This window comes from Python bivittatus, unplaced genomic scaffold (genome assembly GCF_059951505.1).
Source record: "Python bivittatus isolate LINGU-HERP-01145 unplaced genomic scaffold, Pbiv_v1 ctg000680_np1212, whole genome shotgun sequence".
NCBI lineage: Eukaryota > Metazoa > Chordata > Lepidosauria > Squamata > Pythonidae > Python > Python bivittatus.
In genome coordinates, this window is record NW_028277095.1 from 9,370,381 (window position 1) to 9,394,131 (window position 23,751).

The following is a 23,751-nucleotide window of genomic DNA, read 5'->3' on the forward strand; positions in this document are numbered from 1 at the left end:
GCAGAAGTTCCGCAGAAATTCACCTGGCATAACTGGCATAACATGTATGGTGTCCTAAAATGAAGCCACCTAAAGCTGGTCACTTGAAGATAACGTCCCTTCTTAGACCTGTTGGGAGACTACATCTGGCACTTCCACAGCCTAACAGCTCTTCTGCCTTGCATGTCCCAGCCTCAATGCCAAGTGGCAGCTGGTCCTTGGCATAATCAGCTTTCCTGCCCTGGGAAAGCCTAGCTTCTCCCACCATCCCCACCACACCGAGGGGAGAAGTGCTCACACAAGGCCCAAAGTATTTGATCCGCAACGTTTTTGAAGTGCACACAGACTGACTAAATAGGTTTCTTTCACTAATCCATTCAGGTGGGTTCATAAGTTCAAATTTATGACTTCTGAACACAACCATTCTAGTATATTGGTTTATAAACCATAGTTTGGGGCTTAGCACATTGTGTACACTCAGTTAACTGTATCACAACCTGAGACAGGGAAGAACTGCCTTCTTTGTTGCCTTTGCATGCTTACCTATGGCTAACTGGCAGTGGTTTATGCAGTCACGTTCTGGGTTCACACGAGTTGCCCAGATGGGGCCCTCTAGTTTGGGGGCCATACAAGTAGTCCTCATTTAGTGACCTCACAAAGACTGTTTGCAGATGGTAATAAATGGTAGTAAAAAAAAAAAAAAATTCTGACCAATGCACACACTTATGCCCAAATTTCTGTGCCTAACAACACATACCAGTGAGAGTAATACTGGTGTTCACTTAACCAAACGAAATGGCAGCAACCAGCAATCTTCAGTCTATCACGCAGTTCGCTTAGCAACCATTTCACCGGAACAAACTGCAGTTGCTAAACGAGGACTCCTAAACAATTAATTTTTGGGGAGCTGATTTGCATGCCCTTTCTAAAAATTAAAAATACTTGAATTCCCCTGAGGCAGGCATCTCTGCTCCTGCATCTCCAGCCTTCTTTTGTTGCCATGTCTGTGAACTCAGAAAAATGAGAGTATTCTGGTTCATTTAACCAGGTTCAGTATCTTGGGCAAGCATGGCCCGTGCTGTATTTGATCTCTGACAAGCTTAAGAGAGTAACAGCAGCATAGTAACATTTCCAATGTAAGAGTATTAGGGAAAAAGAAAATTCTCAAATAAAAAAGTTGAAATATGTGACTGCTACACAATCAAAAAAGAATGTTTTAACAGCACAGCAGCTATGCAAACAGAGTTTAATACCTCTATACCAACAGGGAAGTTACTGCCCTGCAAATCTTACACGCTGCTGCACAAAACCTGGCCATGCATGAGCTGCTGTCACGAGGAAAAACAAGCGAAGGTGGACTGACCGAGTGGCCCGGTGAAATAACGGCACCGCAAGGTCCCCTCTACTGCCCGGCCCGGCCCGGCCCTCCACAGCAGGCTGCAGGGGGGCGTTTGTGGCATCTTCCCTCCAGCGGAGCTGAGGGAGGCACAGTAAGAGCAGAGAGCACCAAGGACTCCACAGTTCCACCCTGAGCTTCGTGTGTCGTTCTCTATTGGTACTTCTGGCGTTTATGATGCGGCTAGACGTGTTTTGCCTCCCAGGAAAAAAACCCCAAAGCTGCAGAGGCAGATTACAGTGGGAACATGGTGCGTAAGAAACACAACTACGGGAAAGCTCAGCGTGAAGTGAACTGACTACACACTGACATCTTAGGCGGCAGCGAACTGGACACTTTCAGTCAGAAATTCATGTTGTTTATTTACCATTTATTATCTAGGACATGAAAAACAGAAGAAACAGCACCGCTTTCATAGTCAGGAGTACTGCCTAGAAAAGGCAGGCAGTACTTGGGTATAATGCAATCAGTGACTGAATATCAGTTGGACTTTACGAATAACCCTTTAACATGATGATTATCTACGTTTCTGCTCCAGCCGCTGAGGCAGAAGAGGAGGTTGACATGAGTTATGGTCAAGTTCAATCTGAAAGCAACAGAACATGAAGGCAAGAGCTGGTTGGAGACTGGAATGCCAAAGTTGGAATTAGTAAGGAGGAAAAGGTAGTTGGACTGTATAGCTGAGGAAAAAGAAATAAAGCAAGGTAACAACAGTTTCTGCCAATCATTCTGCCAGGGGTTTTTTCATTGCTATCACACTCTTCAAACAACCAAAATGATGCCTACGTACCTAGACATCATCAGACAGAGCCCACAGAAATCAAACTGACTATATTATTGGTACAAGGAGGTGGAAGAGCTCAGTTGTAACAGCAAAGACCTGCCCATGGGCTGACTGTGGGATCATGAACCGCTCATGTACAAGTTCCACATCAACCTGAAGTAGAAGAACAAGCCAAACTCTGTTTTCAACTCATGTTTTCAAATGTGATCCTGAACATATATCCACCATTTTCATGGAGGACATCAGAAACTGCTTTGAAGTCCTGAACCTCACTGATAGGAAACCAGAGGAACTGTGGAATGAAATTTAAGTTGCTAAGAATGAATGTGAAAAGAGACTGACAAAGACCAAAAAGCAGAAGCAAACTGAATGTCAGAATAAACAGTGGAAGTTGCTGAGAAGAGAAGAGAAGCCAAGAAAGGCAAAGATCTCAGGACAAACTTAATGAAAAATTTCAGAGAGCTGTCAGAAGAGACAAAAAGTGGTACTGCAATGACATCTGCAGAGACACTTCAGATGGAAACAGTCTTCCAAAAGATCCCCAAACTCAGGAGGAGGTTCCAACCTCAGATTGGCATGCCAGCAGAATGATACAGACGGATTAAAAAATGGAGTCTAATTACAAGAACCTCTAGTAGTGGAAGATGAAGTTAGAACAGTACTCTGGTTGTTACCAAGTCAAAAAACTACAGGAACTGATAACAGTATTTACAGAAATGTGGCGAGCAACAGAAGAATCTGTAAGGGTCCTAACCAAAGTTTGGCAGCAAATCTAGAGAAAAACACAGTGGAACTAAACCCCAGGAAATAGATCAGATCAGAAAGCAACTGCTGAAGCTCAAGAGCAAGAGTCAAAAAGAACTTCAGCAGACGTAGCATTTTGGCAGGGAACACAGGGAAAATATCTGCCCAGTTACCTCTCCTAATAAAGAGCAAGATGTTGTAATGGCCTACGAAGAGAAAACCTACAGGTTGTCAATATGACAGAGCAGGAGAGGGAAGACCCTGCTACGACTGACTTCTGAGTAGTCTCAAAGGAACATGCTAACTTCTAACAAAGCAATAAATCAATGTGAGTTCACAAACCCTGATCCAGAAAACATACTTGCAAATGTTTTCTCTGATCACCGTCTCCTGCCTCTCCAAACAGTCCGCCTGAGCCAGCCCCTCTCGGCAGGCCACCACTTCTCCAGACTGCTTTTATTCAAGTGGAGGTTCCACCTGCTATCGAGCAAAAGACCTGTCCATTTTGCTGAAGCCACAGGATAGGGAAGCGAGGAGCCACACTTGCACTTAAAAAGCATTCAAGACTTGGAAGAAGAGGTACTTGAGGGGAAGCGGGGAGGAGGACAGGATTGGGCCCAGCAGCATCAGGGGCAGGAGAAGAATCGATCCTTTGGAAATAGATCATTGTGCCTTTAAGTAACCACAAGAGCAGCAGCCTGAGACAGCCCTTCTCCTGCACATATGCATCAGACATGACAAAATGTTTGGACTGACAGCATTAGCTTGAACAAAAGGATGCCAACAGTCAGAGGATGAACACAGAAAAGCCCAATGAGCAACGGCCCCTGAACAAAAAGAGCTGCAGAGGAGAGAGTTCGGGGGGGAAGGGAAGTTTCTGGATCTGTCTAGGATGATCTGCCGCCCAGCAGCATTTGTTGCAATCACTTTCATATATGCTGAGCAATAACAACTGTGTTGTCAACATAGTCACTGCCTTTGTTTTTAAACAAAGAAAGGGGAGTTGTGTTTTTAGCATAACCAATAAGCTACAGTTGTATACCCACTTACCTGGGAGTAAGCTACAATGAATTCAGCAGAGTTAACAGACACGAGCCAGATTGTGCTGCAGACTTATAGCAGCTGACAAAGTCAGAGAAACTGAAAAAAGAGGCAATTCCAAGACAGAACAGCTGGCATTCTCTCATCCTCCCCACAGCCCACCAAATGAAAATCAGCCCCAAAGGCAGCTCCACTGTTCAGGTTCGCTGACCTTTTTCACCAATAAAACAGACATAATCCTTCAAAAGACAAATGTCATTAATTTAAACTGAGAGAAAGTCTGTAAAACCTCTCTGCTTATCTTTCCCTTAAGGAAAAAGTTTAAATTGCACCAATCGGCACAACACTGACATGCCAGCTTACACACGTCCCTCCAGGGCTGAGTTACTATCCTTGTGAATATGTGTGGCTGACATAGCTTCTGTGGCTGTTGTTTCTAGCACACAGAGACAAAAAATCAAGATAACGTCCTTATTATGCTGCTCTTTAGGGTCTGGAGAACAGCAAAGCAGGTTAAGTATCTAGTGGATAACCATGGGCCAGGGAATGGAGGTGTAACGGTCCTGCTCCTATTCTGGAATTGTCGGGTTTCCAGGTTGACACAACATGTGGTGGTGCTGCCACTGACTAAGCAAGTCCCACAAAGAGCCCATCTGCACAGGGGTGGCAAAAGCACTTGGCCAGGCAGACTAGGAAATGTGCTGGGTTGCGTCATGCCAGGACCCCTATGGCCATTAGACAATTCGAGATGAGAGTGGGTGTGACTCAGTGCCAAGTGACGGGTGTCCCTCAGCTCCAACAGAAAACAGCCCACATGCTGAACGGTGGGAAAGGCTCCTAGTTTATGCTGCAACTTCTTCACGCTGTGAACTGTGATCCTCAGCTGGTCTTGAAACTTGGTGCTCATCAGTCTCTGACCCTTCCTGGGACAGTCGAAAGGAGGCAGGGGCCATGAGGACACCACGCTCTTGGGGCAGCTCCTCAGGTAGCTATGCCAGGGTTCGTCCATCAAAGAGAGTGCCAATCTCTCCTGCCAGAGAGGGAGGGGGTGAAGCCTCTGCTTGGCCCAGAGACTGTCCCCCACCTTCGGATGTAGGCTGGCTCCAGCAGGCTTCTTCTTGCTAACATTGGGTGGAAGCCCCCTAGGGCCAGCCCCTTGCCAGGATCTCTGACCTGCCTGGAGGTTTTTATTTGCCTGGGTGTAAAGAGGCAAACTGGTTCCCATTTGGTCTCTTGGCATTAAACAAGCAGCTGCTAGTTGCAGAATGAGATGATCCTCAGTTGGAGACAGTTGTAGAGACGGAAGGCAAAGGATCAGAACAAAGAGTTTTCATAAAAGTTTTCACCTGTGAGAAAGGGAAAGACCCTTTAAAAAGGACCAAGAGAAACCATAATTTGGCAGGTTTGCATACCCCTCTGGTTCATAAGGCCTGCAGTGACATACAAACCCAGGCCATGGCTTACACTGGGGATAAGAGGCAGAACCTTAGCCATGGTTTGTAGCGCGATTACTTCTTTTCTCTGTTCATATGAAACACAGAATGGGGGCATTAATGGCCTCTGGACACCCAGGTGGGAAGGAGGAACAGTTTCAAAATGGGGGCTTTCCAACAGCAACATCTCTGCTGCTCCCAATTTTTTTCATCCATGTTGGGGATGAAATAAGCGCACTGAGAGGAGAGAGAGTTGCCCACTCACTATAAAAGGTGGCCAGTTCTGAAAATCAACTGCAGGGTTCTTTTTTTTTTTTTTTAATTATCTGCCACGTCTGGCATGGGGACAGCAAGCTCTAAAGCACACTTAGCAGATCACCTAACTCTGTTCAAGGTGTTTGGCTGGCCACTGCTCTGTTTGTTTAGGGAATAAAGTGTAACAATAAAAACCAATGAATTAGTCCCTTTTTCATACGCTACCAATTCTTTTTTCGTAGAAGTAATCAATATTAGGATAGCCTTACCTGGCCTACAAGCTTGCGTTGTTCATTCGGGTCATTCTCAAAATCCTTTGTGACATCCAGAATCAAGACAGGTACATCTCTTAAACTTCCAGAATGGATCCTATGTGAGAAAAAAAATATACCCCATCTATGAAAATCCTTTTGATTTAACTGATGTCCCAGCGTGGATTACCAAGTGTCAGTTGGTCCCTGCTCATGTTCTGTGCCAATTCCTGTTCACCTGTGATGTGATCACACTTCTGGGTGTAAAGTGCAACTCTTGGCCATAAGAATACTGTGCCCACCCCATGGCTTAGCTGGACACACAGACCTAGTCTCTGGCTTCCCTGCCCAGTCTCTTGGATCTGGTGGAAAAGCCTCTCCCTTGGCAGCTGGCATAAGGCAGAGCTTTGGTGGCCCTCAAGATCCTGCCGTCAGGGACCTCCAGCCTCTTTTCACATATTCCCTTCTTTTTCACCTCTCCTGTCACTGCCTGTCTTTCCTTGCCTTGGTCCTTCTCCTCCAACCTTCCTCCCCTGCCCCAACTGCTAATCCTCTCCCTACGACCCTCACCCCCCCTCCCCTTTCCTACCCCTGACATCCTTCCCAGATAACAGGCACTGCAGCTGAGCTGGCTTGCTCATGGCCATGTCAGGGACGGCAGAGAACAGCCACTGCCGTGACTCACATGGTGGTCTTCTTCGCAAGCCAGTTTTCATGCTGGACATGAAGCTGCTCCAGGTAAGGCAGCCGGACCTCTTTCTCTTCAGGCCTGGATCGGCAGCGCAGCCTCTCAAAGCAGACCTAGAAAGGAGAAAGTGACCTTGTTAACCAGCACAATGTGCCCAGTAGCTGTGGGGGACTTTCTGTGATGGAATGGAATTATGAAGGCCAGGCTCAGGGAGATAAACATTTTCTTACCTCACTGGAGAAGCGTGGGAGCTACAAGAGGATGAGGCTGGCACCTCCCTGAGGAATTCACACTGTTGTGCCTGGCTGACTTGGGAGCTGGGGTTTCAGTCTGGGAAGATTCTTGCTAGAGGTTGTAGCTAATAAACATAGCTGAACTGAATTTGCATTGTCTCTTGGAGTTCCTTGGGCTAGGCCTGTCACTTTCACACAATGAATATTGGAGGTTTCCTGCCAGAGAGGATGAGCAATCTTTTCCCCTGTGTGGGTCCTGCTGAAGCCCCTGGGAATAGGCTGACCAAATTAACAACCCCAAGAGTTCCTTCTAAGAAAAGGGATAGGAAAGACCCATTCTGCCAAGGCTCAGACTCAACAGGGGGCCTGCTCCATAAATGAATTGTGCGATTCCTCACAAGACTGGCTATCGCTCCCAAAAGCCCACTGAACAGGCACCATTTGCAGGACACCTAATTGACGCAGGGGGGCATTCACTACTGGGCTTCACAGTCCAGCAATTATTCTACCACATTTTGAGTTAGAGAAGAATTCAGGAGCTGGAGCAAGCCGAGTTTTCTTTTCTACCTGGCACAGAACAACATGAGCCAAAGGCAGCCGAAAGAGACGTCAGGTAGGAAGAGCAGCTCAAACAGGAGATGCTTCATTATGGCAAAACACGGAAGACTAGTAAATGGTGCTAGAGAGAGCTTGGAAGCGAACACAGAACAGTTACTAGTTGCCCTTTCACTTACCTCTGGAGGTGCCCGGAGATAAAGAAAGCCATGGAGGGCAAGTTGATCCCCAAAGGTTTGCAGGAGGAAGGTGTGCCAATCCTGGTAAATGATCCACTCAATCTCAGTCAGGTGGCCAATCTCAAAGAGATTTTTCGCAAAGATGTACCTGGGGAAGGAGAGGAGGGGCAAGCCAGTGAAGCCGCCTTGAAGCCAGACCCAGGCAAGAAAAGGATTCAGTTATCAAACCCTATATACATTTCCTGACTATCATGCTCTTAAGATGCCTTGTACTACAACTCCCATGGGTTGGTCACAGTAACTGGGAATAATGGGAACAAGATCCATAAATATCTTAAAAGGCTGACAGGCTTCTGGGAGAGGTGGAAAAATAACAGGAATCTCCATCCAGTGGCATCATTTTCTTGCCCATGAGTTATCCTTCTCCTGGTATCATTTTTGGCCCCCCTAGAAAAACACCTCCCCCCACAGCCAGGCCCAGAGGGCATCGGCTTCCATCCTGCCACTACAGAACAATTCCAGTGCTCGCGCGCAGGTCCTCTTGGCCTATTCCAAGAATATGTTCCAGAATATTTTCCTGATAATTTGAAGCTGCTTTTCTGTCAGCCACACCTTACACTGCTTACTTTTAAAAAATTGCAGCTTATGCCTTCTTCTCTCTTTATATCTCATAAACAATAAAAAAAATTAGTGAATTATGATATTCTAGGGATGGATGGATCCATCCTTTATTGCTCCTTCTTCTACATTTTCTTTAAATCTGTGCTTTTTTTATCTCTTTATGAAGTTGTGAATTTTGATAAGTTGTTATAGAAAAACACACCAAATCAAATCCTTCCTCTTTTTTTACTTGTTTTATATTTATCAGATTGTGAGTAGAGGCTGTTATTTCTTTTTAAAACAGCCTTTAGCAAATATTAAATAATTTATTATTTTACTATTAATAGTAATAAATGTATTACAGATAACATTCCATAAAGGAACCTGTTACTAATACTAATGCAAAGCAATTACCTGGAGAGGAGTTTTAGATTTTAGCTCCTTTGGGAACACAGAGGTGCCTTATCTCACAACCACAAACGCTGACTATGCCACAGAAGCCAAAGACAGGGAGGGTGGATTAGGGCTGCTGTATCTGGCTAGCAAAAATCATTTGACCACTAGACAGCACAAGGAGAAACAGAACACTCCAATCATTTGTGGCCATCCAGTGATCTTCTGGGTTTTTGCAGCCTATTTGTTGATTTATATCCTGTATTTATTTTGTACAACTCAAGGCAGTGTATATAATGCTCCTGCCTGCAACTTTTACCCCAAGAGCAACCCAGTGAGGAGGGCTGGGCTGAGAGACAGCGACTGGCCCAGAATCACCCAGCCAGTTTCCATGCCTAAGAAGAGAACAGTAGAACTCAATCCCCTGATTTCTAATACAGCACTTCAGTTTAAACATAAACTGGTATAAATTGCACTGCAACTACATGGTTCCCACTGAATTATTTCCTAGGTTTGTAATTTAGCCCCACAAAAGGCTACAAAGGCACTGCCACTCTCTCCCCTCTCCTGCTTTTCCACTTCCTGCACAGGGCTCAAGGCAGTTCACAGTATTCCTGAGAGCAATTTCAAAATACAATAAATGTAGCCAGCAGATTAAGAACATCACAGTGTGAGTCAAACTCTGCAACAGAAAAGTCCTGTTGAGTCCAAGGGACAGGAAGTTGCCACAGAAATCTTTTTTCTGAACTCCTGCCTCAGCTGATCATGGGACAAACTGGATCATAAGATGGTAGGAGGCTGTGCTTCACTCACTCACACACACCCCATGGCAAAACTGACTGGGGCTGTAAAGTTGCTTTAAGCTGCTCTCCAAAATAGTGAGCAAGAACAGTACAGAAGCTAAGGGTTCCCAAAACAGCAATCTTGCAGCAGCATTTGACCCAGCCGAGGTCTCCAGATGCCAAAAAATAAGCGCCAGACAGATTCTGGAAGATGAAATTGCCCTTATCGAGCGAAGCTTTGGCAGGTGAGGAGCAGAGGAAACAGCAGTTGACCAGGTCAGCTCTCTGAGGTTTCAGTGAAGCTTTTCCCAGCCCTGCCTGGAGATAGAGGTAGGAATTAAAGTTCTGTGCACGGCAAGTACTCTTGCAACAAGTTATGTTGCCTCCCCATAAGCACATAACCTTTGGGTCGTGAAGCAGTGAAGCTGGTGGAACAAAGTGGCAACCAGTGCCTCAGCCTCCCCATTCTCCTCCATCTTAGAGAAATACTTGCCTTGTCATTACTTCTCTCAGCATGGATTTAAAAATGAGAGCATCGGAGAGCACCAGACCCAACTCCCGAAAGGAGCCGCACCGGCACAAGAAAGGACCTTTTGCGCCTCCAAAAGGAAACCATCCCGTTCAGTAGCAGCTCATTCCTGCTGCAGTTGATGTGGAATGTCCAGAGTTAGAAAAGGCTGTTGCCACATTAAAGATCCCTCAACAAGGGGCTCGCCAATGCTGAAGTGGGTCTCCAGTGATCCCCCTCCTCCCCTCGCCTGGCACCAGATGGACAAATGCTCCTCCCTGGGCAGATTCCCGTGTTCCCACTCACTGCGACCCTGCAGCTGGCCTGGGTGGCTTCTTTACCAGTTTCCCTGAAAGCTGCTTGCCTGAATGTATTAGATTAGGGTGTTTGCTTAGCCAATAAACACCTCTTTTCTTTACCAACTTTTAAGTGCTCAAAAGTAATTTGTTGGGTTTTTTTGCAGTTGAGCTTTTTATAAATTATTCTTCAATCAGGTACATTTGTACCAAATGATGTAAAACCTCTTTTGGCTAAGACCATGCTGTCTAGATTCTTCGCCTCCTTTCGGGGACCAGTTGTGACGAGGTCAATACATCTGCTGGGTCTTCCTTTGCTTAAGCCCCGAGTTGTGCTCCAGCTCAAAACTGTGACAGACGTATTAGGTTACCAGAACTCATCATGCACTTTTCCTATCTTGGAAAAACCTTCCAGGCGGCAGCCATCTTCCTTCTCCACACCTGCTTCTCCCAGGCACACTAAGCAGGGTAGGACTGGCAGAGGGCCCAATTTTATAAGAGGGCTCAGAGCAGGATGTGGAGGCTGGCTCCCGTCCCACCCCCCATATTCCGCAGCCTCAGTCACTCCTCCCGCGGCGGAACTCCCGCTCCGCCCGGAGACCGCTTGAGGGGCGCAGCGGTCGGGCCCCCCCGCGAGACACGCCCTTCCTTCCCGCTACAGGCAGCAGCGGCGGGAGGCCGCACGCCCGGCCCCTTTCGAGGGCAGACCCTCGCCCGCGGCCGCCGGGGGGAGCAGCAGGAGCCGAGCTCCGCCTCCGTACCTGTCGCTGTACACCGATCTCTCAAACACGCGCACCGGCTCCTGCGTCTTCTGCGCCTGCGCGGCCGGCGGCGCCAGCTGGGCCCTGAGCCGGCTCAGACACGAGTACGTCTGAAAGGTGTAGGACCACCGGGAGGGCTCCTGATAGACCATCTGAAGCAGGTTCCCGAAGCTCTGAGGGGGAGAGCCCTGCGGGGGACACGGGGGGTCACCTGGGGCGGAGCGCTGCAGCGCCCGGAGCCCGCCCTTGGCAGGAGGCCCCTTCACGGGGCGGGGGGCAGTCTGGGGGCCACGCGGGACCGGAAGGAAAACTGAGCACCACTCGGACGTGATTCCACCTGAACACCGCTGGTGAGCATGAGCGCCCCCCACGCCCGCCCCTCTGCGCCCCAGAGGTCACGCGGGGGCCGGGGGAAGCCGCCGCCGCCGCCGCCCTCCTCTCCTCTCCTCTCCGGCGGCAGCCCCGCCACGGGGCTCCCGGGCTCTCCCGCTCCCGCGGCGGGGCGAGGGGCGCAGCCGCCCGGCCCCAAACGCGCAGCCCGCCCAGAGGCTCCAGCCCGCCGCCCTTACCTCGCGGGGCGCCGCGGCGCGGACCTCCCGCCACTTGGCCACCGGCTCCGGCGTCAGGCGCCACTCGGGGAAGGCTCTGCGCAGCAGCCCCACGAACGTCGACTTGCCCGCGGCTGCGGGAGCAGGAGAGGCGTCAGGGCCGCCGGCCACCAACCGCCCTTCCCCGCCCCGCGCCCCGCGCCCCGCCGCCGCCCTTACCGATGTTCCCCTCCACCGAGAGCCTCTTCCCCGCCGCCCTCGCCAAGCCGCGCGTGACGCCCACCATGCCGCCGCTGGCCGAGGGACTCTGCGCATGCGCGCCCGCGCGAAGGGGCGGGGCTCCCGCGCCGCCCCCCCGGGCGGGGCCCGGGCACCGCGGCCGGCGGCCCTCCACGCGCCTGCGCCGGGCCTCCGTTTTGCGCCCGTGGTTCGCGGGCGGGTCGGCTCCGTGACGGGAGGGCGCCCGGAGGGGGCAGGCTGCCCGGGCGCGGCCGAGCCCCGTTCCCTGCCGGCGTCGCCCGCAGCCGGGAGCGGGAGGAGTCACCCCCGGCGGGCCGGCGAGACGCCCCGCCCGACCCGGGCCCCGCGCAGCGTCCCCTCCGGCGCCTCCCGAAACGGGGCTCTGGAGGCGGCGCCGGCCCCGGGAGAGCCGCGGGGCGGAGCAGCCCTCCTCGGTCCGGGATCCGGCCGAGCGGGGCCGCCCCGGCCCAGAAGGCCTGGCCTGCAGGCCCCGCGACGCTCGGCCCGCTGAGGCCCGCTCCGTCCCCGCGGGAGGGGCGGGCGCGCTCCGCCCGCGTCGCTTCCCGAAAGGAGGGTCGCCTCGGGGACGGCTTAGTTCCGTCGGCTGCCCGTCCCAGGACTCGGTCCGGGCAGATTTTGTTGCCTCGCCCGGCCCCGTTTCGCCTCACGTGTGCCCTGAAGAAGAGCTCTGGAGAAATCAGCTGTTCGTGAATGTTGACAATACCTAATACTAGCAGGAGTTTGGGGGGGGTTAATTGCTAGTATCGCCGCCTTTATTTTTTAAAAAAAGGCGGGGTCAACTTCGGCACCTGAAAGGTGAACGCGCGGGCCCCAGAAGCTGATGAGGCCGGAAGCCCCATTAGTTTGCCGTCAACTTCAGTCAGTCATAAACTGAATTAAGAAGCTTCCCTCCCACCACCCCTTTCTCTAACTACTAATTTCAAAAACCTTCTAGTGTTTGATAAAGCACTAAGGTATTTATTGAAAGCGGCTAAAATGAAAATGACAGAGAAAATGTCATAGACTGCATGGCTTGAAAAAAAGGGTTTAATGCTACTTGCAAGGTTAGAATTCAATGCAAAGACAGAAGAAAGGGGTCTTCCGGTTTGAGAAGAATCTGGCTTCGGTCTTTAGAAGCACTTCCTGTGTACAATCGAAGGGCCGGCTTCATCGTATTCTGGTTTGCTTATCCACATCTGTTGGAAGGTGGAGAGAGAGGCCAGGATGGAACCTCCAATCCAAACAGAATATTTGCGCTCAGGAGGCGCGATGATCTGTCGAAAGATTTTTAGAAGAGGGTTACGAGCGGAACACGGATCTCACACCTCAGAGGGAGAGAAACCCAGAGCCGAGATGCAAAAGAACAACTGTCCTGCAAAAGGGTGAGCTGAAGTCTTCGGGGCATGAGTCACATGTGAAAAGGAGTCCAAGAAAGAAAGGCGGAATGGCTTTTGGACTGGATTCTATTCTTCCATCTTTAGCCTAGTTTAATTTATAGATTTTACCTGGAAATGGCATCCCTGAGATCAGTTTGCTAGTCAGCTGATAGTGCAATCAGGATTAAGCAAGGACAAACAGCTCTAACCTGAACAACGATAAAGCCCACCAACCTACACAGGAAGTTTGGTATATGTACATTACACTATGTTTATCCAATGTTTATAGTTTAAGACACTGCATTTGATTTTTTCTAAATATGCAGAATCCCAAAGTCCACATCAATGAGTCATAAATTCAACAGAGTTGGAACTATCATCTGTTCACAGGAACAGGAAATTATCCCGTATCTTTATGGATTATCTCCTGCCGTAGCTGCCATTGGTTACCCCAAGTACAGGAAACTGATTTTTGTTCTCTAAGGTTGCACACATCATACGGACTGCTAGTGTGCCAAACCCGAAAGAAGACAGGACAGACTTGCCTTTATCTTCATTGTGCTGGGAGCCAAGGCAGTGATTTCCTTCTGCATTCTGTCTGCAATGCCAGGATACATGGTGGTGCCTCCCGAAAGAACATTGTTGGCATAGAGATCCTTGCGGATGTCAATGTCACACTTCATGATGGAATTGTATGTTGTCTCATGAATGCCAGCTGATTCCATGCCTGGGGGGAGAGAGCAAGATCACGGGGACATCATTCCAGTTCCAGTGAGGATTCAGAATTGATTTAGACCTCCATGTTTAGCCTCAAGGATGGTTTTGCATCAGCAGTTCACCTTGGTTTACCACTGACTGCCCCAAATAATACTATGGGGTACAATTTCTTTCTGCAGAATATCTTTGAAAAAGATTCATGCCCCCTTCTCTTTCCAGCAGTAGTGCTCAAGTAGTAATGTGCAACACATGTAAAAAAGGGCAGGACTTTGATTGCACCACTGTGGGTGCCATCTTGACTTTTTTGACCACCTCCCTCATGTACAACAGGAAAACAAAAGGAGCTGCTACTTGCCTTCAGGATTTGTTATTGCTAAGTGGAGTACAATGGCTAGTTTTGCTGAAAACGTGACTTTAGCTTTTTCTACATCTCTGCAACGGAGTTTATTCCCTTCCGAGGGTCCCCTTCCACTCATCCTTTATCCAGAAAGACGTGCTTTGTCAGCGATGCCAGGCCCCTCGAGCAGACCCTTTGCAGCAGAGACTCACCAATGAAAGAGGGCTGGAAGAGGGTTTCCGGGCAACGGAAGCGCTCGTTGCCGATGGTGATGACCTGTCCATCAGGCAGCTCGTAGCTCTTCTCCAGGGAGGAGGAAGAAGCTGCTGTTGCCATCTCGTTCTCAAAATCCAGGGCGACATAGCACAACTTCTCCTTGATGTCCCGCACAATTTCTCTTTCAGCTGTGGAAGACACAGTCCGGTTGAACCTGCAGCAGCCCCCAGCGGGGCACTAAACACGCACGTGTCATGCAATGTACGGACAGAGACACGCTGCTCAGAGCTCATGGCTGGGCTGCGGATGTACCCTGCGCTAAGCTGTGGTCTGTCAGAGAAGCCACAGTCTTGAACTAGCTTGCTGCAACCACAGGTGTGATACGTAAAACATAAAACCAGCAGTGGAACGTTTCATGTGCTGCGCTGGGGAGAACCGGGTTTGGGTCCTTTCTCAGCACTGGGAGGCCCCGGGGGACTTGGGGCCAGTTGTTCTCTCTCCACCCAGTGCATTGCACGGGGCTGTTGTGAACGCAGGTTCCCGTGCACACCACCCTGATCCTGAAGGAAGGGTGGGACAGAAATCTAAAAAACCAGTACAGTATTTTAAAAGCCTAAGTGATTAAATGTAACTAGAATTGTGACAATCTTGAATGTCTGTTTAGGGTTACAACATTAATGTGACTAAAAGTGTCGAGCTAGCACTACAGCTCCAACGTAACCTAATCTAAAAGGTCTCAACAAATTTCGTGACCATTTTAAAAGGCAACAGAAGAAAAATGGCTGCTTGAGCACACATCCATCAGCAAAACAAACCGTTTTGTTGCACCTCCAAGCCCGTGAAGGTGTCAATCATCTGACCCGGTATTTTTCTTCTAAAAGGACATGTTGTTCAATACCTGTTCTAGAATAACCTCCAAGGGCCGTTACTCTAGAATAAGGTTACAGCTTAGTGGGTGTCTGAAACTAGCCAATGAGCCCCCAAGTGAACCTGGGCGAAGGAGAAGTATGGTTTGGAGCGGGGATTTCCCAGTGGAATCTTAACTCAATGGGAAGACACTTGCCTTCCCCAAGCAGTAGAATGACTTGGGCCAGCCCTGAATGGAAAAACAAGCGGGGGCTGACCTCCAGGCAGGGGTTCTCCAGGCGGCCTGAGGCTTTCCATCCTCTCTTCTCAGGAAACGCAACAGCCACCGGCAGCTTAACCAGCATCCTACCGCTGGGAAGCTCAAAGGAGGAGGCAGCGGAGGGAGAGTGCTGGAAGAGCTTCTTGGCTTTGGCTACCCTCTGGAATTCATTTCCGGGCTGCAGTCCTTTCACTCGTCATCTTAGGAAAGGAGGTGCCCTTCTAGGTTTCGGCTGAATGAAACCGGGCGCCAGCAGACTGCTTGACCCAAAGCAGAAGGGAAGCTGCCGATCTGGTTTGTGCAAGCATCAGGTACAGCAGACTAACAACTAACAAGTTCAACTAACGAGCACGTTCGGCTCTCTGATCAAGCTCTGAGGCCTATCGTGTCCACCAGACCCCAAGCTGTTTCAAGTTTGGGTGCAGAGTAAATCCAAACCTGGCCAACTGGCAACAAGCATAATGGTAGCAGGTCTGTGTGCTCTTTCACCAACTTTTTTCTCTTAGGCAGATGCAGGGTTAAGGATCGCCATTTACCCCAGTGATGTCCTAGAAAGAGTAGCTTTTGGGGGAAACTGTACTTGCTGATCTTTACTGTACCCACAAAGTTCCTTGCATGGAAGTCATGATAAAGACTTATAAAATGGGCTCACCTACATGGAGATGACATGTCATAAAATCACCACATCAGACCACAAACCCAACCTCCCTGCTCCGAGCAGGAATCCAAATTACTGTAAAGCATTCCCAACAGGCAGCTGCACGGCTTCCACCTGAACACTTCCAATGAAGGGGAGGACATCATCTCTCTGGGTCAATCTGCTTTACTGTTTGGAGACCCGAATCTATCTTCTGGTAAATTAAATCCATTGTCTGGTGTCCTGCTTTCTGGAACAAGACAGTACGAGTCTCGAGCTTCTTCTGTGCGACACCCTTCCAGTAGCCTGAAGAGAGCCATCGCACCTCTCTCCCTCAACTGTCCTTTCTCAGGACTAAACATACCCAGCTCCTTGCATCTACCTTCATCCAACATGGTTTCTACTCAGTAAAGCCAAGTAAAGTGGAATGGTTACTTCCCAGAATTTAGAAATTATACTTTGGTCGATGCAGCCTAAAACTGCATTTGCCTTTTGTGCAGCCCCATCACACTTCTGGTTGACCTCAGTTACTCCAAGAACTGTTTCACAGATGCCATTACCAAGCCAAGTAGCCTCCATCCTGCATTCAGTTCTGTGTCCTGAGTGCAAAACTTTATCTTGCTCCTGGATAAACTTTGCTTTCCTACTTTCAACCCATTTCCCCAACCTCTTAAGATCATTCTGAGAGTTATTTCTGCTCTGAGGACACGCTTCAGGGCACTGTGCGTCCGTTACGTTGCCATGCTATCCAGCCCACGCACACTGCAGCCTGACTTTACGCATGGCCATAAACAACTCTCCCTCTGAAAGAAGAGCTGTTTCCCTTGGCAGAGACGGAAATGCTTATACGGCCTCCCGCAGTCACTGTGGAGCCCCAGAGGCCCAATCCCACCTTACCAGTAGTGACAAAAGAGTAGCCTCTCTCTGTGAGGATTTTCATGAGGTAGTCCGTAAGGTCACGGCCAGCCAGATCAAGGCGCATAATTGCATGAGGCAGGGCATAACCTTCGTAAATGGGCACGTTGTGAGTGACACCATCACCGGAGTCCAGAACAATACCTTAAAATTAAAAAAGTTTTAAAAAATACCTTGAAGTTAAAAAAAGGAAAAGATGGTTTCTTCTTTTTCTCCTCCTGTGTAAAAGGATGATGCATATGGTGATTTTAGACCTCAAAAGGAGAGGTGCCCATTTGTGTGTGTAGCTTAAGGCTGCAGTCACAGGCCCCCTTCCCTGGCTGGCGGTCCCTTGGATCATTCCTAGGGCTCCATGGCAGCTGGAGACCTACCCTCAAAGGCCATCGAGACCCTGTCAGATATAGTAAGTACTGATCTCCACCATAGGCTTAAAGTTGTATAAAGCCAATTTACAGTACTATGGCTTCTCCTAAAGAATCCCACCAAGAGATTGAAAGAGCCTAGCTAGAAGCTACATTTGTCATATTCCAAGTCCCCATGTGTAGTCCATGCATGACTGCTGACAGGCAGAGAAAGCTGGAGCAGATTAGTGACAGGGAAGCGGCTGGTAAAAGATGTCTGTGGAGCACTTGTAAGCAAGCCCTAAACCAAATGCCTCCTTCTCCAGGTTCATGCAGCCAAGCGACCCCAGGAAAAGATGTAGCAGCTTTAGGCAGCTTTGTCGCCTCTTTCAGCAGCTCCATTGGACTTATTTCTGGATTTGCGGTAGATGTTACAAAATCACACCAATGTAAACTTGTGAAGATAAAAACTGAAGTGCTCACCAGTGGTACGGCCAGATGCATAAAGAGACAACACTGCCTGGATGGCCACGTACATGGCTGGAACGTTAAAGGTCTCAAACATAATCTGGGGGAGGGAAAACGAAAATCAGTAACAGGACCAAGACCAAGATCACCAGCGAACAGAGTTTGCTCAAAGACCCTTGGGAACTATTGTAGAAAACCCAAATGGCACCCCTCTATAAATCGACGGGACGCAATCCTCTATGAAGCCCTCTTGGCAGTGGAAATGAAGAGGATCTGCTCAAGGGGAGGAATCTCCACCTGGTTTTGCCTAGCAAGCTTTTGACCTGCCTGCTTTCTGTGCTCACCAAATCCCCCCCTTGCAGATGTCGTCCGCCCCCCTCCTTCTCTGCACAGGCCAACTGACTGACACTCCAGGCTGGGGCTCACGTCAAGTTCTGCCCACGACACCAGCTTGCAGCAGAACCAGGATTTCTGCCTGCACGGCGCCATGAGGACGCAGGCACAGCAGCTTCGTCCCGCCTGCCTGCCTTTTGCCGCAGCAGCCTTGGGATGGAGGATTTACCTGGGTCATCTTCTCTCGGTTTGCCTTGGGGTTCAGGGGTGCCTCTGTGAGAAGTGTGGGGTGTTCTTCCGGGGCTACTCGCAATTCATTGTAGAAGGAGTGGTGCCAGATCTAGACAGAAAAGGCAGAGCTGCTGAGCTCCGTCTGCAGCAGGCGGTGGCTCAGGGTCCGCTTGTCTCAGGGTTTTCCCTGATGTACCTTGTTGCGGACGGCTCAGATGCCCCCGCCATTATCTCCTCCACAGCACTTTCACGTGTGCTTGGCCCTTGAGGAGGCAGAGGCCTGCCCTCGTGTCCAGCTGAGGCCAGAGCCTGTGGGCGCCAGGAACAAAGCTTTGTGGGGCTGGGCAGCTGCTGCTGCTTAGGGTAGACTGCCTGAAGCCAGGCTTCTGGTTAGAAATAGGCCGCATTCACACGCCCCCTTACGTCCCATTTTACTGAATAAGCCACCTTTGGCTGAACCCAAATTAAACCAACTATATTGTAGCTTAGCACGATGTAGTCTGTAACTGGGAAAGTGAGGAGCAGATTTTTCCTGGTTTAGCAGCGTGAGGCTTGATCGAGTTGCACGGTGAATGCCGAGAGGGGGCCGATTTTATGCGTATTTTGTGGCAAGGGATAAACAGGCTGAAGTTTTGTGGGGCAGGGGGCAGAGCTTTGCCATCATGTAACGTGTGCAATTTGAGGACTGCCACCGCCCACTCAGGCTGCCTTCTGTTACTAGGTTTGCTCCTTCAGACCTCCCGGCTCGGCTGTGCAGCTGGTTTTCCACAGCCCCCGTCAGAGGAATCTTTCAGAGCTGCTACGATCCTGGGAAATACACTCTAACCGTTTTCATACTGGATATTTGTTGCGAGGTTTATCGGAAGCTTTAACGACTTCCGACACCGGAGGCGGAAGATCAGGCCTCCGTCGCCAGGAGCAAGCTGGCAGTGACTGGAGGTCCTGGGGATTCCTCTCGTGAGGCCACGAAGCCGGGGATGCCCCAGCCGGGCTAGTGAGCTTCTTCCTAATCGCACCCCATCCGCTTCCCTCGGGACCTGGGGGCTAGTTCTTCTCGAAAGGCCAGCGGGCAGACCTTCTCCATGTCGTCCCAGTTGGTGATGATGCCATGCTCGATGGGGTACTTCAGAGTCAGGATTCCTCTCTTGCTTTGGGCCTCGTCCCCCACGTAGCTGTCCTTCTGGCCCATTCCCACCATCACGCCCTGGAAGGCAAAGGCCGGAGAGGGGGTGGGGTAAGCGCCGAGTAGGCAAAGGAGGCAGGGCCAACCCTCAGAAACTTTTAATTTTCTGCAGCCGGGCCAAACTCAGCACCTGGCTTAGAGAAGCCACATGCTGCCCCGCGTGGTACGGATTCAGGCGGCAGCTCGAATCGAAGAGCCACCCTGCAAGAGGCCACAGTGGCCGAGATGAGCAGAATGTGGACCCCCTTCCTATGGGTCGGTAGACCTGCCTCGTGATTCCCGCTGGTTCCCCGAGCCCAGGCAGAGGGAGCCATTGGGCCCCGCGGGCGGCTACCCTCCCGGCTTCCCCGTGCGTCCCAGCCAGCCTGGGAAGGCACCTGACCAACCTCCCAGTGCCAACCCACCTCCCGCACAGGAGCCATGCCACCCTTGGCTGGACAGGAGGACGAGAGCCAGGGCAGGCCCAGCCCTGAGGAAGAGGTGTCCCTCATGCTTCAGCCACTGAACCCACAGAAGATCAGCCCAGCCCTTTCTCTGAATCGCTTGGCCTGTCTGCTTCTTCAGGATCAAAGTTACATCCAGGATGAAGCTGGAGCCGAACAGGCTGGGCATTGCAAGGGAGGGGATCGCGTTCTAATTCCTAAACTACACGCTAAAAATTCTGCAATTAGGACATCTCAGACTGGGCTTTCTTCAGACGTTTGGCCTGTCGTGTTCCGAGGGTGTTACTCCTACACAATTGCCAGTTTCCCACATCCAAATGCACCAAATGTACAATGACTTTGTATTATCATAATGTAATGTGCATTTTCTTGTTTGTTCTTAAATGAAGCATTTTTCCTTTCAGATTATAATTTGTAGCTTTTCGTCTCCTCTTTCTTTGAACACGCTGGTTCTAGGCTACATCCTTTGGACACACTTGTTCAAAAATCAGCAGATACGGTACACAGATCCTGCAGTTTGTCTTGGGCCGGAGGGGCACTACCCTTTTCAAGGCCCCAGATCCTCCCAGCCAGGGTTTTGCACCCATTCTCAGTACAGAAAGCACCCAAAAAGAATTTGAGGCACCCACCTGGTGACGCGGGCGGCCCACAATGGAGGGGAAGACTGCGCGGGGAGCATCGTCCCCGGCAAAGCCAGCCTTGCACAGCCCAGAGCCATTATCGCAAACCAAGGCAGTTGTCTCCTCTTCACACATGGCTCCAATCAAAGGTGGTGCTGGGATACAGGGGACCTGGAAGGACAGAATGGTTCAGCCACAGCTGGAAAGCTGATGGTTGGACCGCAGGCGAGGAGTCTCAGCTTGGGAAGAACTGGGGAGAGCAGCCAAGCAGCGGCAGCGGGACATATGGTGGGTGCCGCAGCAAGCCCCAGATCCAAGTCAGAAGAGAAAGAAAGCATTTCTGAAGAAGCTCATTCTGAAGGCATCGGGTGACGGCCATTCCTCTCTGCAAGGACCTCTGAAAACGCCAGTGAGAGCAGCTCAGGAAGTCTTGTTGCCATACTCACCAACTGCAGTTCCTTGGATTCTTTAAGGAGAACCTTGCTTGACAGTCTAACTGGAAGAAAACCACTCTATGTGTGTGCTGCACTTATTGGCTCCTATAAAACTTTTCATCCTGACAGCAGCTGTCCCTAACTTGATTTCAGCTTTTCAAGAGTTTCTGAACCATAAACCTTGATTGACAGCTGCAGCTCATCCTTACAGGTGCACACAGGTAAGCTGCGTCACATGGGAGAAGGTTAGCAATTGATGCAGCAAATAAACCCAGTATTGCTTCAAGAAGACAAGCTAATGGGGACTGCCTGGGCTTTGCCCATCCTGGCTGCTGTTCCTTGCTCAACTGAGACAGATGCCTCTGATACAAGAAGAGCATTTCACTGCATGGAACATTTCCAAAGACACTTCGGTAGGATAAAATGGAAAACAAGAAGCCTTTGCTACCACCAGATGGCTCTTTGAAATAACATAGCCCAACCCTACCTCATAGGGTTGTTGTTGGGAAAAATAGGATGAGAAGGCACTATGTAGACTGCCCTGAGCTCTTGTACAAAAGATAGGATTAAAAAATTCTAATAAATAATAAATAAATACATAAATAGAGCATGGAGACCAGGGCTACCAAAGGACCATAGCTATAATCCATGATGAGCCCCTAAATTCAGAAGCAGCGAACATCTTTGCCGGAATCAAATGCAGCCTGTCCCAATTGGGTCTGGCCCAGCTAGACAGACTCCATATTCTGTCCCTTCACATCCATGGAATTCATGGTCAGCAGTTCCCAGCCCACACTGGGGTTTCCACGTGTCTTGAGTGACCCAGAGCAGTTTCATGACCAAAGGGCAACTTCATCTTTACCACTAAAGATTATTGGGTAACATCAAATTATTATTATTTTTCAATTGCTAAAAATTAAACTTTCTTTCAGCTTTACATCTTCAGGATATCGTAAGTCATTCTATGTCCAGAGGTAACAGAGCCAAAACAGTCTCAGCCCTCTTGCAGACCAGAAGACTCTGGTCTTTGCTTTGCGCTTCTCTCCCCACGTCAGGGCTTAATGCAGGCAGGGATAAGGTAGGACTCGACGGTGTCCTAGACCACACATCTCTGAAGGCTGAGTAGCTACAGAAAGAGGAAGGAAGGTGACATTCCCAGATGGATTTGAGCCCCAACATTTACTTCTCTAAAATTCTTAAAGCACTTGAGTGAAATCCTGGAAGGACCAGAAACATTTATGGTGGTTTGGGGGATTTTAGTTCTGATTTCCTTCCCCAGAGGATGCAATGTTATGATGAATTTAAACATTCCATCTTTTCAGAGTACAAGAGCATGGCAATGTCTGGCCTGATTATTTCCTATATTCCCTTGTCAGTGGATGGTGGCAGCCTCTGATCATTTTACTCATCCCAAGAGCCATGTGCATGAATCACAAAATGGTTCTGGAGGACCACTCCAGCCTGGGTGAGAGTAAACAGAAACATGAGGTACATCACAGGCTTTTCCCAAAAATGGAAATAATCTTCCCAGTTCTGCCTTCTTAAAAAAAGCCCCTCCCCATACTTTTCCTTCAGATCTAGGCACAGCATGCTGCTTCTGTAACATTAAAAAACAACTAACCGTCTGATCTTAGGAACGGGTACTTACTTCGGTGGTGTTAAGAAAAATAATACAAATGTATTAATGGAATCAAAATGTTTGGGGAGGTAGTAGGAGTGGAATAACATGTGATCTGCCTGTCTCGAATTAGTTGACATCCACGGAAATAGCAACGCAAGTGCTACAAAGCTTTCCTCAAAGTTTGTTTCTGGACTGCCAGGTCCAGCTTTTCCTTCTGAGCCCCCAGTGGGTCCTCCCTTCCCTCAGTCTGCAAGCCACCATAGTCGCTGCTGTGAGGATGCCTGACCCCTCCTGCCACCGAGACCTCCCAAAAGATTAAAAACCATCTGTCTGCCAGGAACAGCAAAGGGTTGAGGGTACCTTGCAAAGATTCCCTCGGACCCCGACCTCTCTAAAACACCAGAGAATCAGTTTCTCGACCCAGACGGGCTCCCTCCGCTCCCCACAGCGGCAGCCGCAACGTTAAGATGCGACCCGCATCTGCCCGATCCTTCTCAGCTCCAGGAAGCTGCGTCCCCAAGCAGAGCCCTTTCGCCTTACTCACCGAGTGCACAAGAAGGCTCCTTTCCTCGGGGACTTTGCTCTGGGGATGCCTTTGGTATAAATACCGGTGAGATTATAAAACCCCAGAGGCGGACCTTCCCCCAATCGAGACCCTAAAAAGGCCAATGAGTAGCATGTTAGCCATATAAGGTGCTTTATTTCAGTATATTGACCTTGGCTGATGGTAGAACAGAGCCCGGTGAATTGTTATCGTAAGAAAAATGTATGCGGTAAAAAAAGTTGGAAAGCAACGCCTCGGCTGTGAATCTGCTCCTTCTTTGCTCTGCTTCCAATAAACAAGTGAGGGGCAAGTCCTTATAAGCTGCAGTCGGGGGAGGAAGGAAGGAAGGAAGAGCTGCAGCACCAGGCGACGAGGTGAGAGAGCCTCCCAGAAAGGCAAGGCTCTCGCTGGGACTCCCGGCGGGGACGCTCAGGGCCTCCCTGCTCCTGATAAGCCGGAGGGTCTCCTCTGTTAGGGCATCCCTTCCCGCGCAGCTTGTGCGAAGGCAGGTGGGTGCACTGCACAGAGTCCTGTCAGTTCAGG

The 23,751-nt window shown here is 49.9% G+C and overlaps 2 protein-coding genes across 3 annotated transcripts; both read right to left on the reverse strand.

Annotated features, from left to right (window-relative positions):
• Positions 1–1,717: 1,717 nt before the first annotated feature.
• On the reverse strand, positions 1,718–12,321 carry DGUOK (deoxyguanosine kinase). Its single transcript, XM_088152087.1, has 7 exons — positions 11,646–12,321; positions 11,448–11,560; positions 10,879–11,066; positions 7,539–7,686; positions 6,569–6,684; positions 5,902–6,001; positions 1,718–5,290 (listed from the first exon to the last, which is right to left on the reverse strand). Exons 1-7 carry the CDS (start codon positions 11,710–11,712, stop codon positions 5,222–5,224), a joined length of 801 nt encoding a protein of 266 aa, XP_088008213.1. The 5' UTR covers positions 11,713–12,321; the 3' UTR covers positions 1,718–5,221.
• A 374-nt stretch (positions 12,322–12,695) lies between these two features.
• ACTG2 (actin gamma 2, smooth muscle) lies at positions 12,696–23,361 on the reverse strand. 2 transcript variants are annotated; one of them, XM_007430869.4, is made up of 9 exons: positions 23,209–23,361; positions 20,619–20,780; positions 19,439–19,567; positions 18,362–18,472; positions 17,815–17,899; positions 16,973–17,134; positions 14,309–14,500; positions 13,588–13,769; positions 12,696–12,940 (listed from the first exon to the last, which is right to left on the reverse strand). In XM_007430869.4, exons 2-9 carry the CDS (start codon positions 20,742–20,744, stop codon positions 12,797–12,799), a joined length of 1,131 nt encoding a protein of 376 aa, XP_007430931.1. In that variant the 5' UTR covers positions 20,745–20,780; positions 23,209–23,361; the 3' UTR covers positions 12,696–12,796. The 2 variants fall into 2 exon arrangements, with proteins under 2 accessions (XP_007430931.1, XP_025024121.1); XM_025168353.2 differs by lacking the exon at positions 23,209–23,361 and adding an exon at positions 21,056–21,077.
• Positions 23,362–23,751: the final 390 nt, after the last annotated feature.

What these genes read in the sequence shown, in the direction of transcription:
- ACTG2 (XM_007430869.4), bottom strand. Translation starts at nt 20,744, where the DNA reads ATGTGTGAAGAGGAGACAACTGCCTTGGTTTGCGATAATGGCTCTGGG. An exon ending in TGGGCCGCCCGCGTCACCAG is followed by an intron (nt 19,568 to 20,618) that starts GTGGGTGCCTCA and finishes TTTGCCTTCCAG; the next exon opens with GGCGTGATGGTGGGAATGGG. An exon ending in ACCGAGAGAAGATGACCCAG is followed by an intron (nt 17,900 to 18,361) that starts GTAAATCCTCCA and finishes TCCCTCCCCCAG; the next exon opens with ATTATGTTTGAGACCTTTAA.
- DGUOK (XM_088152087.1), bottom strand. Translation starts at nt 11,712, where the DNA reads ATGGTGGGCGTCACGCGCGGCTTGGCGAGGGCGGCGGGGAAGAGGCTC. An exon ending in AGATCGGTGTACAGCGACAG is followed by an intron (nt 7,687 to 10,878) that starts GTACGGAGGCGG and finishes CTCCTTCCCCAG; the next exon opens with GTACATCTTTGCGAAAAATC. An exon ending in CTTGCGAAGAAGACCACCAT is followed by an intron (nt 6,002 to 6,568) that starts GTGAGTCACGGC and finishes TTTCTCACATAG; the next exon opens with GATCCATTCTGGAAGTTTAA.